Source organism: Diachasma alloeum, unplaced genomic scaffold (assembly GCF_001412515.2).
Source record: "Diachasma alloeum isolate Michigan unplaced genomic scaffold, Dall2.0 Dall_scaffold_00269, whole genome shotgun sequence".
Taxonomy (NCBI): Eukaryota; Metazoa; Arthropoda; class Insecta; order Hymenoptera; family Braconidae; genus Diachasma; species Diachasma alloeum.
This window is the reverse complement of record NW_021680408.1, coordinates 399,249-417,669: the sequence shown is the minus strand read 5'-3', so window position 1 is coordinate 417,669 and position 18,421 is coordinate 399,249. Positions and strand designations below refer to the sequence as shown.

Here is an 18,421-nt window from a genome sequence, read left to right as displayed (position 1 = left end):
ATTTTGACGTGTCATAAATAAAAATCGGATGAATAGAACTGGAGTTATTGAGAAATACCTCCGAAATGGGCTGTTAAAAAAGATCTAAAAAAAACTGAGAGATAGGTTTTCAGGTCCCCCAACCGTAGAAAAAATCGCGATCAATTTCCAAGAGGGTGAGGGTCAGCAGTTGAGTCATTTGAAATGGAATACCTCGTATATTGAGACGGAATACCTCACAACATCTAAAGAACCAGTGAGAAATCTTCGAAATCATCCCCTCTTCACCCTTCCCCTCTAGAATCACCACCTCCATCAATCCCATCAAACAGTAGTAGCTCCAGTGGGCACATTCGTAACAACAGGATGATGCTGCTGCTCCAGGTGTTGATTGCTCGAGTAATTCGACGATGTGTGCGCAAGACTCGAAGAGCTCAGCATAATGGAGACCTGTTCGGGCAGTGGGCAGGCGATCAAAAGTTGCTCCTCACTGCTGTAATTGCTGTGCAGCCACTGGGACAATTGCGTGAACATCGCCACAATATTATTTCTAATCGGTCTAAACAGGATTGACTCAGTCTCTCGATTAGCCAAGTACAGCTGCATCGACTGTTGAATACTGGGCAGTTGAAATTTCATCAGTCTCAGCACTTCGCTCACCACCTGAGCGACTACCTGAGGCTCCACCTTAGCCGGGACAATGCCCTTCTGGGCATTGGGACTCCCTGGAGGACTCGCGACACTGGCATTGCTGCTGATGACAGAGCCCAGTGATTTATCAATAGGATCAACCAGTAACTTCGTGCAGTGCTGAATCAGCATCTGGCAAGCAGCCTTCAGCTTCGAGTCCACATGCTTCCTGGAGTCAATGAGATGCTCCTTCATCCTGGGTGCACCCTCCAGCAAAAACTCAAGCAACGCATTATTTGACAACGCAAAAACCCTGGATCTTCTCTCGAGTAATCCAAAAGCTGCGGTTTTAACTTTCGAAAAATCGAGTGAATACTCTTTCACTGTGAAGTCAACCTGAAAGGGCGCAATCTGCTCTCGCAGGATGAGCAGATGCTTTACTTGGAATAATAGAGCGTCCAGTGTTGTGGCTCGCGCCTCGATCTTCTCCTTCGCCTTTTCAATGCTCTCGATGCAAAAATTGATGGCTTCTCTGCTCAGTGACTGAAATACTGGGCGATCTAGGCATCTGTAGAGTCTCGACAGGCAGACGAGGGTCCTTCGTACTGTTGGATACCACATTCCGTGGAGATCAGCTGGGGAATTGGTGATGAGGTTGAAGGACGAGGAGGATGGGGCTGATAATTTGTGGATTGGGTCGAAGCCAGCGATTGGAATGAACTTGGGGGCTTCTAATTCCAGATTGTTTGAGGTGATCGAGGAGACTGAGGATATTGAGGAGACTGATATCTTCTTGATTTTTGCCTGGCGATTTTCCTCTCGCAGAGACTCAGCTATGTCCTCCATCATTTTGAGTTTATTCGGGTAGGCGAGGTCCCCGGGGGATGGATTGTACCCCAAAATGTCTGATTGGAGGTACAGATGGGTGCGAAAGACTAATCTCTCCTGGGCGTCGTGCAGCAGCTGGAGGCAAATATTGCCGAAGCCCTCGAGGGCCTCCATGTGGTTCTGCACGTGCTCCTCCAGCATTTCCACTCGCAGGATGCAACAGATCTCGGCGAGCGTCTCCAGGTGGTTGATGTGGATGATTGAGGGCCTCAGGATGTCGTACAGGGAGGTGCAGAGACCCTCCAGGTAGCCAGCGAGCAAGTGGGACTTCTTCTCGAAGAACTGGTTGAAGAGACGGTGCTCGTCGATGGAGGCGTGCAGCAGGAGCGAACAGGCGTGACGGACAAAACTGCAGTGATCTCCGTTGTACCTCTCTTTTACTGACTGAAGACCCTTTTGGACACTTGCGCTTATCACTCCTCCTCGTTTCATCAAGTACCTGGAGAAAGATTTTTTTTTATGATCGGTCTTCGGAGCCTGAGGACACTCATTCATTAATTCAGTCATTTTTTTACTATTTGTTTTTATTCATTTATTTATTCGCTTCGTTTTCCAGCGAATCGTTTGTAATTTGATAATCATTATTATGTGATAATAATCACATCAAATTTTTAGTTTCCCATTCGCAATTATTGTCATTTATTCGATTTATTCTATCGAAAGGCAAGGATAGGAATCGAATTTATGGGTATTCTATTCGAAAAAATATATCGATTTAAAAACTTTCCGGGGACATTGAAAAATTAAATTTCTATCTATTTTTATGTATTAAATTTTTTATTAATGAATCTTCAATAAATGAGATTTCTCACATTAAAGATCGATTATATATATCTAAAAATGAATAAATAGCGCGAAAAAATCAATTGTTTATTCTTTGTTTACTCCGCAGTCGTTTAAAATGTTAACAACAGTCCAGGAACTCCAATTTTTGAGCAATAGAGGTTTTTCTTTTTCAAAATTTTTGAAAAAATGTTTGCAATAAGAGTTACGAATAAGTTTTTTGAAATGTAACTTCTACACAGCTAATTTCGTAATTTTTTTCAATAAAAAATTGCACCATTCATGTCAAATGACCGGAAAAATGTTAGTAAAAGAATCGAGAATATATTTTTAATATTTTAAGGATAATTTTTCTGCCTATTTTACGTGAATGGCGCAAATTTGTATATCAAACAAAACAAAGTTAGCTCTGTAGGAGTCGAATTCTAAAAAACTAATTCGTAATTGTCATTGTACACATTTATCAAAAACTTTGAAAAAAAACTTCTGTAATCCCCCTTAAATCTACCCAATAGGAATCTCTTCCCAAAAATCCTTCAATTACCTCTGATGACACTCCAACAAAAGAGTGTCATATTCCTGTCGTTTGAACGATCTCTTCTCAATAATCGTGATGATAGGTTTGATCTTCGGCAAAATCCTCTGGAACCTGCCATACAACAACGCCAGAGTCTGGCTATCAGCATCCGGAGATGTTGGATCGTCCCCAGAGGATTCTGTTGGCAAAGAGCTCATAATACTGTCAGTAGCTTCGTCCAGTATATTCATAATCCACTGGTGCATCATCCCAATGACCTTCGACTGACAGTGCCTGTACTTGACGAGATAGACCGCAGACTCTTTGAACTTGTCATTCTTCTCCATGAAATCTATGTTCGTGTCGATTTTATCAGTTATGTCGATGAACGTATCACTTCGAACTGATAAATTCGCAGACTCCAACTTGTCCATTATCAGGTCAGCCTCTTTGAAGTACTTGACATATCTAGTTATCTCGTTTCCTATTTCGTTCAGCTTTTCCTGCTCGGAGATTAACTGCTCTGTTGCTGAGTGGAGGGACATTGTTTTGTTGGAGACGATTCCATACTGTCTCGATAAGGCTGACATGTCCTCCAGGGCCTTGTCGATGTCCCTGCATAAACTATTACAATCGTCTTTGCGAATATTCAGCTCTTCCAGGTACATGCTGTACCTTTTGTACTCCATCGACTCGTATCTGGACTCCAGGGACGCGTAGTACTGCAGGAGTTGGTGGCAGGATTCTATTTTTTTGCCCATTGAAGTAATAGTCCCATTATCGTTGGAATTGTCCTGGTGATCGTCAACAAACGACGTCGACGTGTCACTGTTACTCCACAATGTTTTGGACACCCTCTCCTCCAATGTCTCGATCCAGTCTCGTTGGGTGTCTGACAGAGGGGCCAGACCGTCCTCCAATTGATCCCATTTGATTAGGTTCATTTTTCACATGTGGAAAATGTTTTTACGTCTTTCGTAAAATGTAAAATGAATTATTTCAAGGCCTCTTCCGGGGTCACGGGTGACAAAAATTAATAGAAAAACCTAGCGAATTCGTTAGGCAATTTTATTAGATTCATACTTTGAACTTTCTGTTAAGTTTTGAAATATTCAATAGAAAATATTCTATAGAAAAAATCAAAAGAATTCGATTTTTTTAGGCAACTTATTCTATTCGGATATCTTCTCTAGAATTTTCTTGGCTCAAATTTTTCAAGTTTTTTTGTTTGATTATCTTGATGAGAAGAAAAAAAAATGAAATTTAACAAACTTGGAAAACTTGTGTGGAGGAAATTCTATAGGAAATATCTGAAGAGAATAAGTTATATAGAAAAATCTAATTCTATCGACTTTTTTTATGGAATATTTTCTATTGAAAATTTCAATAGAATAGCATAGAATCGAATTGGCCAAAAACTAATAGAAAGTTTAATCGAAATCCAATAGAATTTTCTAACGAATTTGCTAGGTTTTTCTATTAAAGTTGATTATCGTTGAAAAGAAAAGAAAAAGAAAATTTTAAAAACTTGAAAAACTTGTGCGGCGGAAATTCTATCCAAAATATCTGAAGAGAATGAGTTATACAGAAAAATCAAATTCTATCGACTTGTTCTATTGAATATTCTCCATTGAAAATTTCAAAAGAATACACCAAAAACCATAATTGGCCAAAAACTGATAGAACGTTCAATAGAAATTCAATAGAATTTTCTAACGAGTTCGGTAGGTTTTTCTACTGTGCAGATTCTTTGGATACTCACGTGGAATGTAGATTTTTTAATTCAGGAAGCACATTGAATTAACGAATTGAGAGATATTGGTGCGATGATTTCTAACTGATTTTTGGAGAAAATGTGAACGTGAGTTGAGGATTTTTGGACTGACAGCAGATGACACATGCACAACTCATCAGTTGCACTCACACGTAGACCATTTGTCCAGTGTAAATAGCATAAAATGAGCTACTACGTGGAACCAATGTAAATATTTCTGTTATAAAACAACTCAGAGCATAAATAGTCAAAAAACACATGATTTTTTCAGTAGATTTCAGGATTTTAATCGTAAAAAACGGTCCATTTTACCCCACTTTACCCTCCACGAGTATAAACTGTAGTGAATTTATCATTGAGCTACAATATGTGCTATTTTGAGACAAATAATGTCGGAAACTACTTGTCCGATGGAAATTATGAGGATTATGACTGGTGCCGCCATCCAGCCAACAAAATGGGCAGAGGAAAGAGTAAAAAATTTCTTTTTTCGCAAATATCTCAAGAACGAAGACTTCCACGAGAAATCATCACAAGAGCTTTTTTGTAGTTCGTAAAATTACCTACAAAAAATATTTCTTGAAGATTTCTCCTGGAGCCCTTCATTTTTGAGATATTCATGAAATAATGGAGGGGTCGATTCTCCTCGAGGAAGATTCCCTCTCCAACTCATGACATTTCTCGTGAGCCCTTCGCGTCTCTTGCGGACGTCAAACCCCCTCTCAATTTGACAATTCTCCCCTCCCTCTGACCATAAAATAGGAAGAGCATGCAGTGAGCTTCATGCACTTACTTCATGCTCCTTCGACTGGTGCACATCAAAGTGTCTGCTTCTAGCTGATTGTGACTCAATGATCCTATCAATCTTCATGTCGTAGTCAGTGTCGTGGGTGTAGCACACGTATTTACACTGTTGCAGATACCCCTGATTAATAATAAACACCGTGAGTACTGTGAATTGTTCAGTATACACGAATATGTGCACTTGGAGCATTTGTGAGGAGTTGATACAAAAAAAATTAATTTGGTTGCAGCGGCGCACATAAAAACAACAGGAGTTATACGTGAGTTTTGGTTAATGAGTGGGGTCACTATCAGTGATTAGGATAATGAAGTGGCAGCAGTTGCGAGATATTTGGGTGACATTCGTCACTGTAAATCACAGAATTTTCGAGTATTTTGGGAATTATTTAGCCTTCTCTGAGGTTATAGGGGAGGGTGGGGTAAAATGGACACTTTTGACTTTTTTAAAAATATTCATAACTCAGAAACAGATTCATCAGTTGAACTCAGTCTAAGCTAATCACAAGGGGGAATCATTGTCCTTTCAATTGAAAAACAAAATTATTGCATTTCATGAACAATTCAACACGTTATGAACATGTTTAAAAAAGTCAAAAATGTCCATTTTACCCCACCCTCTCCTACCTTTGCCAGAAGAATAAAATTAGGAAAAATTCATGTTTTTGTGTCGTGATAAATAAAACAACAATTCGATTTTTTTATTTAAAGCTGGAGAAATGAGATTGAAATTCTGTAATCGAATAGGAAGATAAGAATAATAAGAATAATTTTCAGATTATTTTTTAGACATTTAAAAACCGTAGGAGTTATACGTGAGTTTTGGCTAATATTTTAGGAATTATTTTGGATTTTATGAGGTTATACATTTGCTAGAAGAATAAAATTAGGAAAAATCCATGTTTTTGTGTCGTGATAAATAAAACAACAATTCGATTTTTTTATTTAAAGCTGGAGAAATGAGATTGAAATTCTGTAATCGAATAGGAAGATAACATGAACAATTTTCAGATAATTTTTTAGACATATATAAAAACCATAGGAGTTATACGTGAGTTTTAGTTAATAAGTAGTGTCACTATCAGTGATTAGGATGATGAAGTGGCAGCAATTGCGAGATATTTGGGTGACACTTGTCATTGTAAATCACCAAATTTTCGAGTATTTTAGGAATTATTTAGCCTTCTCTGAGGTTATACATTTCCCAGAAGAATAAAATTACGAAAAATTCATGTTTTTGTGTCTCGCTAAACAAAACAACAATTTGATTTTTTCCTTTGAAGTCGGAAAAATGAGATTGAAATTCTGCAATTGAATAGCAAGATAACATGAATAATTTTTATATTATTTTTTAGACATTGAAAAACCGTAGTAGTTATCCACAAATTTTCCAAGTTTTTTCCGCTGGATTTATTTTTGTTTTGCATTGCAGAATCCGAATGGAAAAGACTTATAAAATTGATGCCTAAGCATTCTTACAGAAAAAATCACAAGAGAAAACTTCAAACAGAAATTTGAAATTTATTGACTGTTTCCTATCACATCATATGTGATGCAACTCGTAATTATCTTCATTAATCCACAGATAAATTTCATGAGCCTCAGACTCCCGGAACCCCCTAAAAAATGCCGAGTAATCCACTGACAAATTTATTAGAGCAGTACAACTCAGACACTGATGACGAGGATGGCCGCCAGTCGAGCAAAGTTTCGAAAACCAAGTGTCTGGATAAAAAAGTCGACGACTTTCTGAAAGAAATCCAGCACATAACACCGACTAATAACCAACCTGTGGGTCACAAAGATCAGGAGGGCCAGAAGAGTGGATCGCCCTGGCAGGAGTGTTTCGACGATTCCACGGGTTACCCCTACTACTGGAACATGCAAACTAATCAAGTGACGTGGGAAATTCCGAAGGAACTCGAGTCGATGAAAAAGGGAAACAATCAAGATGCACCACAAACATCAAGAGGATTTCAGCCCTACGGGGCGCCGAGGCACAATCCACCAATGAACAGATACAAATTATTGCAGGATAAAATACCAGAGGGGATGATACCAAAGGAAGTCGTTGAGAGAAGTAAAAATAGATTTAGGGAGAAGAAAAAACTGATTGTCAATGACAAAGTACAAAAGAAGAGCCGGAGTAGTTTTAACGAGAGTAGAGACAGTGATTCTGATGACGGGAGGATAGAGATGATCACGTCCTTTGGGAGTGATGGCAGTGAGACTGAGGAGGAAGACGACACTGTTTCTAAATCCAATAATTCACCTGTAAATATTAATTCTGAGTTGAGTAGTGCTGATAGTAAGAAGCAAGACGTTAGGATTGGGCCTAGTCTCCCGCAGTTTAATGTAACCTGCAGCAGAGAGGAGAATTCTAGGGAAAATGGAGATGAGAGGAGCGATAGTTTAATGAGTAATAGTAATAGGTGTCAAGCGAATGTAAATTTGGAGGAGCAGAGGATGAACTTCTCGCTGGTCCCTGGTTATGCTGATGATTCTGATAATGACGATGAGTCTGTGGTGGATAAAAGTCGCAAGACTTTGTTCCCCATCACTGAATTTGAGGATAAAAACTCGGGGATTGTTAGGAAATTGGTGAATCATAATTCGGTTGAATCGAGCGATTCGAGTTGTCCCAGTAATGATAAGAAGTCTGCGAAGATTGAGGAGAATTCGAAGACAAACAAGTTTCTGGAGACTTCTGAAGCACCCACGAAAGCATTCCAGAGGAAACGACGGATTGGATTTGATGTGAGGCCGAAAAATGAAGTTAAAACTGTTGAGAAACAGATTGAGTCCAGCAATGACAGTGGTGAGCAGTCAGAGTTGATCAGGGGGAATGATGAGAGACTGGGTTTTGGGTTCTCTAAGAGTCCGGTGGCTGTTGAAAGTACCGAAGACAATACGAATACTAATGACTCGGACAAGAAGTCGACGGAGTCGGAGAAGAATGAGAGTGGTATTTCGTTTGTTCGGGGGGAAACGCTGAATTTACCACCGGCTGTTAATGAAAAAACTGAGACGGAGAAGATTGAGACGAAGCAGGAGATTGACAACATTTTGGAAAAGTTGAAGTTCCTGTCGGAGGGGTTTCAAAGTGCGTCGGCGGTGCAGATTATGACTATTCAGCTTCAGGTAATGTTAATTATCAACATTTTTGTTTAAGTTTTGTAATGGGCTGATTTCGCCAATTATTGCACGCACGAGAAAAAAAATATAGAAAAACCTTGCAAATTCGCTAGAGAATTCTATTGAATTTCTAGTAGTTTTTGGCCGATTCTTTTGAGATGTGGCAGTTTTTATAGAATTTTCTTGGCTCAAATTTCTTGATTTTTTTTTCATTGTGTTTTGCTTTTCTTTTTTATCAAGAAAATCAAAGAAAAAAATTTAGAAAATTTAAGCCGAGGAATTTCTATAGAAGATATTTCAGTATTTAGTAACGTTGTTTAAAAAAATCGAATTATGTTGAATATTTTCTATTGAACATTTCAATAGAATTGGCCAAAAATTAATGGAAAGTTCAATAGAAATTCCATAAAATTGTTACTTATTCTATGATATATTTTCTATAGAATTTACTCGGCAAATTTTGCAAGTTTTTTAATTTGATTTTTTTGATGAAATGAAAAGAAAAATAGAATGAAAAAAAATCGGAAAATTTGAGCCGCGGAAATTCTATCAAAAATATCTTAATTGAACAAATTGTATAAGAAAATCGAATTTGATTGCCTTTTTCTGTAGAATATTTTCTATTGAGATATTTTCTATAGAATTAACTCAGTAAATTTTCCAATTTTTTTTGTTTAATTTTCTTGATGAAAAAAAAACGAAAAAGAGAATGAAAAAACTTGGAAAATTTGAGCCGAGGAAATTCTATAGAAAGTATCTTAATAGAATAAGTTGTATAAGAAAATCGAATTCTATTGACTTTTTCTATAGAATACTTTCCATAGAATGGGCCAAAAACTAATTCGAAGTTCAATAGAAATCCAATAGAATTGTCTAGCGAATTCGCTAGGTTTTTCTATGAAATTTTTTCAAAAAAGGATAATAATCAAAATCGACTTGAACCGCTTTACCACTTCGCTACTGCACACCTGAATCATTACTCCAATTTCCAAATATTTCAGACACTTCTGACTGCCTGGGAATCCGGTGACCTAAAGGATCGTTACCTCGACAACTGGCTGAGTGGAACGAGCCGTGAACTATGTCGTTTAGAAAAGGCAGCAGCCCCTTCGGGATGGAACTGTCAGTGGGATAGGTATGGTCATTCAAAAATGCCACAAGTTAAAATTCAATCTAGTTCTATAATTCACACTTCTTTGATCTCATGCGATTTATATACATCATGTAATCAACATGATGAAAAAACTCTCGAAGACTCATTAATCGTGTTGATGATAATAAAAGACAAAAACAAACTCATTTAACTTTATGTGAAAATGTGTCAAGAAAAACCACTGATTTTTATAATATACATTGTACTGTGATTTTTCAGGGAGTACGTATTATACTATAAACAACTGTATAATTTTTCGTGATTTACGCTTTGTCTTGCTGTTGTAGGTCCACAGGAAGCGAGTATTATTTCAGTGGATGGTGTACCGGAATGTATGATAGTAGTGGCGGTCATTGATTTAATGTTTTGACCCTTTTACAATTGTTTATTGGATGGCAATTCATTTGACAGAGTCAATCATTGTCAACGACATTGATTGACGTTAGAAAAAAAAATAGAAATATCTATTTTTATATGTTGGACGTGTTTCTACGACATTTTTGTCATCCCTTTGGTCACCACGAACATCAGACTTTCAGGAATGCATTGCACTCCGTATTTTCTCGTTGATCACCTTCTTTTTCAATTTCACTCACATCTGTGATTGGAGAATCTGAATGATACTTTTTTGTTTCATTGATTTTACCATTTACACGTAAATGCCATTTTTTACCCAATCCAGAGAAGCAGGTAGGGATCCTAGTGTACATATAATTATATATGAGAATAATAAAGACCAAATGTCGGAAATATGTCTTTTAAAATAACAAATAAATCTGCTGGTTTATATGGCATTCTCATTATTTTGCGTTTGGAAACTGGGGGTTGTTTCTAGGTCTCATAAACGGTACTATTATCAAAACGAAAGCACCGGTGAGACGAGGTGGAATTATCCGGATGTTATTGGGGGAGCAGAAGAGATGGAACTGTGCACTACACCTCCACCAACGGATAATGAAGTTGAAGAGATGGAGGAGGATAAAAGTGGAATCGTTAATGGGGTTGATGCATCGAGAGTGGAGGGGACCAAGGGGGATGTCGATTTGGTGATGAACGAGGCGAAACCACCAGGTTTGTTCATTGATTTTTGTTCGGGAAAAATATTTTCGGTGGGCAAAATTGTGCTTGGATTGTTGAGAATAGATTTGCATTCATTTTCATCTGTAATTCGACGAGTTGGGTCAGGGAGGAAGTGGTGCGGATCGTGAAGATGCGGTTGAAATGAACACACGAAGCAGCTTGTAAATGTCTGGGGAGTAAAAAGGGGTTGGGGGAATTTGTCAGAAGTTTTTTCGAGGAAGATTCTCCGAGGAGTATCTACGAATCCGAGCGAGATTTCGGAATTTTTGTTATGACCTTTTTTGTAGAGCGAATTGAGAGCTACAAAAAAGGTTTTGACAGGGATTTTGCTATCTGCCTTAGATTCCGAGATATTCATTGAAAACTGACCAATCGAAATTGCCTTAAAGTAGCTCTACCCTTATGGTAAATTTAAAAATTATTGAAAACTGCAAAAAACCGCAGAAAACTCGATTAGATTCGGAATCCTAATTTTTTGCTCAATTTAATTCTGTAGTGAAGTGGTAAACTAGGATAAGTGCATTTTTTTTTATTTTTCAATTACTTAAATCGAAAATTTGCTCAAACGTGGTCAAATTTTTTAATTCTCCTGATAAAGTTCCATTTTTGCACTTATCCTAGTTTCCCACTTCGAAGAAATGTTTAAAAATCAGGATTTAACCCAGTGTCCTATGTGAAAATCAACATTTCCATCGTAATGAAAGATTTAAAAAATTAAAATAAAAAAATCAATAAATGTTTTAAACCTCAAAAAATGATCTACCGTTTTGCAAACAAGTTCTATTATTTATCGATAAGAAGGAAATGTTTGAAAATATATCAATATTGCGTAAAATTTAATTTATATAATAACTGACTGGGTATGAATTTTTTTCAAATTTTTTCTATGCAATTTGGTTGAAAATTTCAAAACTGAAAATATCCAGAAGTGCAGCGTAACCCGACCGAAGGGTAGAGGTACTTTAAACCGATTTACCGCTTCCCTATTGAAATTTGTCTTCATTCAACCTGCAATAATACTAGATTTTAATTTTTCTCTCCGATTTATAGGGAAAATTTTCTTGAAGAGAATGAAAATTTCTGTTATTGCATACGACAATTTATTTTCTTTGTTTTCATTCAAAGATAAATGGCTCTTAAAGAGTATAATCTTTCTAATTTTAATTCCGTCAATATTTTCACAGAAATCAATGACGCATCAAAGGAAATGATTCCCCCACCGCCACCACAAATTTCTAGTCCAAGTCCACCGCCGCCACCGCGGATCAATGCGGAAGATCTGAAAAAGGGAAAGAAAACTAAAAAAAATGGTGAAGATGAAAAACAAATTACTGGTAAATGGAAACGAGATTTATATTTTTTAGTCTGTTCTATCAATTCGGTTTTCATTGACAGACGATAAGACTTCCACCCCGGAAACTCCTGAGGTTTCGCTGGTGGTTCCACCGTTGGTGGGATCAGAACCACTTCCACCTGGGGTTGACTCCCCGGAGATAGCCTTCTCGATTGCAGGACCTCATCCGTCGATCGAGCCCACTGTTATTTTTGCTGCTACACCGCAGTCAACGAATTCGCCGTCCATGTACGCAGCAGCGACGATACAGGATCCAACGAGTGTTTCTATCATTGGACATCATCATCCGGCGTTGCTTCAGAGCCAACTGGTGCACTATCCAGCCTATCATCAGCACTTGCACAATGTAAATTGACTCACTTTCATTTGCTTGGCCATTCGGATATTTTGGTTACACTGAGGAACACAAACGTGTCCAGAATGGAGATGTAGGAATTCAATATTTTTTAGGGAATTGCACTTTGCAGTAGAATGTTTATTCGTGCTCGAAACCTCGTATTTTCGAATGAAAGAGTTTCTAACTTTAATCAAGACTTGATGGAGTCCAGAAAAAAAGTTAAAAGTTAAAAAGTTACCCAGAAAAAAAATTATTTTGAGATTTTAAAGATGTCAAATTGAGAGTTGAAAATGTCAATTTTAAGCTTCTGAAAGTCTTAATTTGAAACTTTCAAATCTCAACTTAAGACTTTTAAAGAATTTAAATTGAAATTTTCCAGTCTTAAATTGAGACTTTCGAAATCTCAGTTGGAAATTTCAGAACTCAATTTAAGATTTTTAAAAGTTTCAATTTGAGATCGTAAGTTTTAAATTAAAATGTATACCATGTTCGTAAAAAATTAATCCATGATAGATTGGTAAATTCCGAATGCGGTGAATTTTTTGAAAAATTTTGTACTACATAGTTTCTGCGATATTCAGTCCTAAAAAAAATGAAATTTCATAAAAAAATTTCTTATTTAATTAAAAACATTAATTGACAAATGATTCATTTGATTCAAGCAGTTATTGTTGCCTTTATCAACAGCACATGAGAATAGAAAAACTCAATAATGAGAATGCAATAAATTAAGTTATTTAGAATTTTTTCCGGAAATCCATAGGGACTAACTTTTGGGTTCGATTATCTTGGAAAGTACTTTAACTTGAGACATTCAAAAGTCTCAATTTGAGGTTGTAAGTTTCAAATTGAAATATATTCTTTACGTGAGTGTCAAGTAACGAAACGGTTTAATTCAACGTTATCTCGTTAATTAGTAATCTTCGGAAAGAATTCAAGAAACATTTTCTCTGTGAAATTTCCTCAACCTGAAAAAAATCTTGAGTACTCCTTGCACATGATAAATGAATGGAAAGATGATGGAACTCGTCAAGATGTTGAACATTCTCATAATTATGCAATTATTTCACAAATGAATTCTATTAGAAGAAATTCTTAGATGGATTTCTTTTGTAGAAAGTTTTTTAAGCTTCTGAAAAATGCCACTTGACATGAAATTATCCAAATGAATGAATGAATAAAATAATTCAATTGTTTAAGATGGAAATACCATTTTAAAGAGCTGTTTTTCTTAATTATTTTTTAGCAAGCAATTCTCGCCGCCGCCAATAGGCTCACCGGCCAGGACACAGTCCAGTTCGTCCTGGATTTCCCCCGAATCTACACAAATACTCAAGTAATAGCGAAACCACCGATCACGACGAATAAAGAGTCGCTGGGTTCGGCGCTCAACTCATTCTACAGTGACATTGCATCATTAGAGAGACCAGTGGATGAACACCAAGCGATTCCATCGCCCCAATTAATTCCTGTTGAACCACAATCCGTAGCAACAACGATACCAGAAACGACGGAAAAATTGTCAGTGGTCGCTGATGCTTATAAGGAAAAAAGAAAGAAGAAGGTATTTTTAATTTGGCGTTTCTTATTTTCAATTAATTGTTCTGCACTTTTAAGGATATACAAGTACTTTGGCTATTTTTTCTCCATTGAAATACTTTTATACGCTTGTAATCGAACATCAGAGCAGGGATGGCAATCTTCTGATCTTCAATATTTCGGATGTTTAGCCATTTTCAGCACATCTTATTTTTTCATGTTAAAGGAAAACTATAATTTTTTTGGCTGATCGCAGAACATGAAACTAACTTCTTTGATGTTAAAAAAAATTAATCGTAATAGTCTCGCCAGTAATAAATCAACAAACTTTTCTTTATACACGGGCTCTTATGGGATTTATGTTGAATTTTATAATTCACCTACTAGAAGACTCGAAAAAAAAGAAATAAAAATAAAAAGTAATGTACAAAACTATACTGAATCGAATGGCTAGAGAAAAATTTGGGGTATCCGCGCAAAAAGTTTTACTCTACCGGTAATTATAGTTTATGAATATGGCTATCCCTGCATCAGAGCTTTCATTTGACCCTAAGTTTCCGGACATTTTACAATGATTTTATTATTTAAAATTTGCAGGTCTGAGTTTGAAACTCGCTAATTTATTCATTCATTTATGCACTACAAAAAAAACTTTCACTTTTTCATTTTAAAAAAAATAAACTATTGAAAATATTCTCGTTCACGTCATCTCCTTCAATAGTTTTATAATAGTTCACTAATTAATTCTACATGGGTTTATGTTTCAGGTGAAAAATGTAGTCAGCAAAAAGCAAAAACAAGTGTCTTCGATGGTAGCAAAGTGGCAAAAGGCTCAAAACTACGAGGGATCCAATTGATACAAAGAAATACCAGTTCTAATAAAATTCTACTCACACATCAAATACGATATTATTTTGTAATTCCCTCTCCTCGATTAGTTTGTTGACAGTAACGATTGTATAAAGATTGAGAATAGAGGTATAAATATTGAAGTTCACCAGTGTAGAAAGAGAAAAAACACGAAGGGAAAAAGAAAACAAATAATATTTTTCATTGGAAATTTGTAGTTTTTATTTAATAATAAAGAGTTTTACATGTTACGCCACAAGAGCACTTGCAGTGGAGCTCTCGTATTTCCAGGTTGGTGGAAGTGATCCCTTGGATTTGTAGTAACGAGCGAGCCTGTGGATACGCGATTCGACAAGAATCAGACGGAATTTGCTGTCCTTGTCCTTGCGATTTCTCTCCAAGTGCTTGCGAATGGCAACCGCTTTCTTGATGAGGTAGTAGAGATCCTCAGGTAGATCAGGTGCAAGCCCCATGCTCTTCACGATCCGAAGGATTTTGTTTCCAGTACGGAAACGAACCTGGGCGACGCCATGTGAATCTCGAAGGATGACACCTTCATTACGATTAAATTGAAAGAGAAAATTATTAGACGCTGTTCAAAGGAATCGGATCATTGGAATTAATTATGGTTATGTTAAGGATGTTCAGGTACTTTGGCTATTTTTTCTCCAGTGAAATGCTTTTCTACTTGTGTAATGGTACATCAAAGCTGTTATTTGAGCCTAATTTGACCCTAAGTTTCCGTACATTTTACAATGATTTTATTATTTAAACTTTGCAAATTGCAAAAATTAGAAAGCTTACTTTCGGAAGAGGATTGATAAAATAATTTAAAAATTGAAATTTTTGAAAATTACGAGCATTTTTTACAAATAATTAATAAACAATCAATTTTCTAGCATAAAAATTATTTGTCCCGAATTGTAATAAATTTATGCATATTCAGAATTTTACCAGAAATCGATTTCATCCCTAGAAAATAACGTTTCCGAAAGTTTCAACAATTTCAATTATTTATTTATAAACAACGAATGTTTAAAAAATAGTAATTCTGTGCAAAATGTAATTTCAATGACGCTAAATATTCATGATTTTTTTTCATATTTTTCTCACACAATTTAATTGACAAATTATTATTATTGATTTTTTTTTATGAATGATGAATAATTTGATGATTGAAAATGGTTGAAGCTAGAGTGGGGTCTGTACCAAACTGTAAAAGATACTTGGATATCCTTAAACAATTACAAATCATCTTGTATGAAGATCAAATCGCAAATTGATGACAGAATTTTGGAATGAATGAATTCAACGGAACATCTTCACGTTCACGTGAGGATTTTTCTTCAGTGAGTGACTTGAAGAGAAAATATGAACTCATGAATTTGTGAACTTCATGTTGCCGGATACCTATAGCAAACTGCACGAATGATCCCGACAAGTTTGCCTCAAATTCCGACAAAATCTGTTTGCTGTAGCAAGAGAACATTATTCAATAAGTTTTATCTGAGGAAAGAGTTGAATTAATGATTCATCTTTCCCAGAACTCTTGCATCAATAGAGATATTTCTCACTTCATCAAGGTAATTTTATAAAAATTAATGTTAATAAGTAAACAAATATGTAGCCAAATATAAGGATTTCAAGCCTGTAAAAAACGGAATAGGGAGAACAGGCCAATTGCTGGACGGGAAATAGGATGAGATTAAAAATTATGTAAAATTTATTGAAGCGAAAATAACAAAACAAAGAATAATTCAATTAAGAAATAGTTGAATGCAGCCGAAACCCCTAATTTCTGGAGGACAGGGCCATATTTTTTTTATTCATTAAATGTCGATCAATAAAAAAAATAATTAATCACATGATTATACGAAAGTAATATTATTGAAAGGTGAAATAATCAGTACAATTTTCATTTTATTTATGGAATATTCAATGCAAGTTGAAATTGTCCAGAAATTCACCTATTGAGCTCGCAGATTATTTTGGAAATATCCCTGAAAGTGCTGACTTCACAGAAAATAGTCAAAAGACAGTTTCCTTCCTAATAGTGGAATAATGCACAATGGAACTTTCTGGAAGGTTCCTGGTGAATCCTTTCACTTCAGAGATATTTTCAAAAAGATACGTGACGAAATATTTCATTCCTCCCTTTAGTCTATTCAATCGCGATTAAATGTTGCAAATGAAATAATTACCAATTTGGGATGGAGTGTGGCCTTTTTTAGCAAGTTTGTAAATCAGGTCTTTGCAATCCTCAGGCGTGAGTTTCAGCCATGTCGGTACACTTCGTCTGTATGGTAATGCAGACTGGGAGATACCCTTTCTAGAAATTCCAAAGAAACAATCATAAATCATCAACTAATTTACACCTGTATAAACTCCAAAAATCCCCCTTCTCAGGCCCTAACCAATGACTCTCAGCAATAAATTGCCCCCAAAATCCAACTACTCTAAAAAAACCTCGCTTGACAATGGCCGGAACACATGGTCGAGATGTCCCATGCCCCAAAAATCCCTCATCCCTCCCATCACCCGCGATTATCCCCCGTTTCCCATAATTCAATCGCTCAAAAAAAAATTCTGAATCCCAGTAAACCCCTGATAACCCTCGAAAAACTCCTTCAAACCCATATTTTTGTTATTTTACATACCCAGGAGCGTGCATGCGACCCATGATGGCGGCTGTATCGTGGACAAAAAGGCTTGCGTTCACTGAAACATGAACTACGCGACAAGATGGGAGAATACTTGGGGAGTCGAACCGCCAATACGTGGCGCTGATATAGCCCTAAAATTTCCCCGCCAATTGTCGCCCACTTCAAACCAGAAAATTGGAAAAACTTATGAAATGTGAAAAATCCGGTATAGTGAAAACAAAAAAATTATTATAGCATATTAAACTCGTTATTCTTTAGTGTTTTATGCAAATTATGTTAACATTGCTAGGAATATCTATCAGGGTTCAATTTAACAAGAGTCAAGCGTCTAAAGAGTCCAATTTAACAAGGGTCACGAGGGTCAAGCATCTGAAGGGTTCAATGTCACACGGGTCTTGTGACTCTCATGACCCTGTGACATTCAATGTCGCAAGGGCCTCGTGACCCTGTGACATTCAATGTCGCAAGGGCCTCGTGACCCTGTGACATTCAATATCACAAGGGCCTTGTGTCCCTCGCGACCCTGTGACATTCAATGTCACAAGGGTCACGAGGGTTCAATTTAACGAGGGTCAAGCGTCTAAAGAGTCCAATTTAACAAGGGTCACAAGGGTCAAGGACCTGAAGGGTTCAACGTCACAAGGGCCTTGTAATCCGTTCAATGTTACAAGAGCCACGAGGGTTCAATTTAACGAGGGTCTAGCGTCTAAAGGGTTCAATTTCTGAACGGTCACAAGGGTTCAATTTCGCGAGGATCAAGCGTCTAAAGGGTTCAACTACGCGAGGGTCACGCGTATCAAGGGGCTCAATTCCACGAACGTCAATTATCCTACAAGCTGAAGTGAGTCAACTCTGGGTTCATGAAAATTTCCCAGAGTTTCTCTCTTTCTTCGCTGGGTTTTTTCCATAAACCCAGGATTGACCCAGGGTTAACTCTGG

The 18,421-nt window shown here is 36.7% G+C and overlaps 3 protein-coding genes across 7 annotated transcripts; 1 reads left to right on the top strand and 2 right to left on the bottom strand.

Moving 5' to 3' along the window:
* Nucleotides 1-12: 12 nt before the first annotated feature.
* Nucleotides 13-4,914, bottom strand: LOC107037751 (conserved oligomeric Golgi complex subunit 3). Of its 2 annotated transcripts, none has more exons than XM_015256480.1 (3): nt 4,559-4,914; nt 2,825-3,777; nt 13-1,936 (listed from the first exon to the last, which is right to left on the bottom strand). In XM_015256480.1, exons 2-3 carry the CDS (start codon nt 3,739-3,741, stop codon nt 304-306), a joined length of 2,550 nt encoding a protein of 849 aa, XP_015111966.1. In that variant the 5' UTR covers nt 3,742-3,777; nt 4,559-4,914; the 3' UTR covers nt 13-303. The 2 variants fall into 2 exon arrangements, with proteins under 2 accessions (XP_015111966.1, XP_015111967.1); XM_015256481.1 differs by having other exon boundaries at nt 2,825-3,769; nt 4,560-4,914.
* Nucleotides 4,915-5,277: 363 nt separating this feature from the next.
* On the top strand, nt 5,278-15,030 carry LOC107037722 (formin-binding protein 4). 4 transcript variants are annotated; one of them, XM_015256420.2, is made up of 9 exons: nt 5,278-5,515; nt 5,606-5,635; nt 6,958-8,513; nt 9,509-9,642; nt 10,496-10,731; nt 11,925-12,074; nt 12,136-12,440; nt 13,678-13,995; nt 14,738-15,030. In XM_015256420.2, the coding sequence occupies exons 3-9, from the start codon at nt 6,999-7,001 to the stop codon at nt 14,825-14,827; spliced, it is 2,748 nt and encodes a 915-aa protein (XP_015111906.1). In that variant the 5' UTR covers nt 5,278-5,515; nt 5,606-5,635; nt 6,958-6,998; the 3' UTR covers nt 14,828-15,030. The 4 variants fall into 4 exon arrangements, with proteins under 4 accessions (XP_015111906.1, XP_015111907.1, XP_015111905.1 ...); XM_015256421.2 differs by lacking the exon at nt 5,606-5,635; XM_015256419.2 differs by having other exon boundaries at nt 5,278-5,635.
* On the bottom strand, nt 15,017-17,568 carry LOC107037723 (40S ribosomal protein S13). Its single transcript, XM_015256424.1, has 3 exons — nt 17,477-17,568; nt 17,021-17,148; nt 15,017-15,372 (listed from the first exon to the last, which is right to left on the bottom strand). Exons 1-3 carry the CDS (start codon nt 17,497-17,499, stop codon nt 15,068-15,070), a joined length of 456 nt encoding a protein of 151 aa, XP_015111910.1. The 5' UTR covers nt 17,500-17,568; the 3' UTR covers nt 15,017-15,067.
* Between the last annotated feature and the right edge of the window lie 853 nt (nt 17,569-18,421).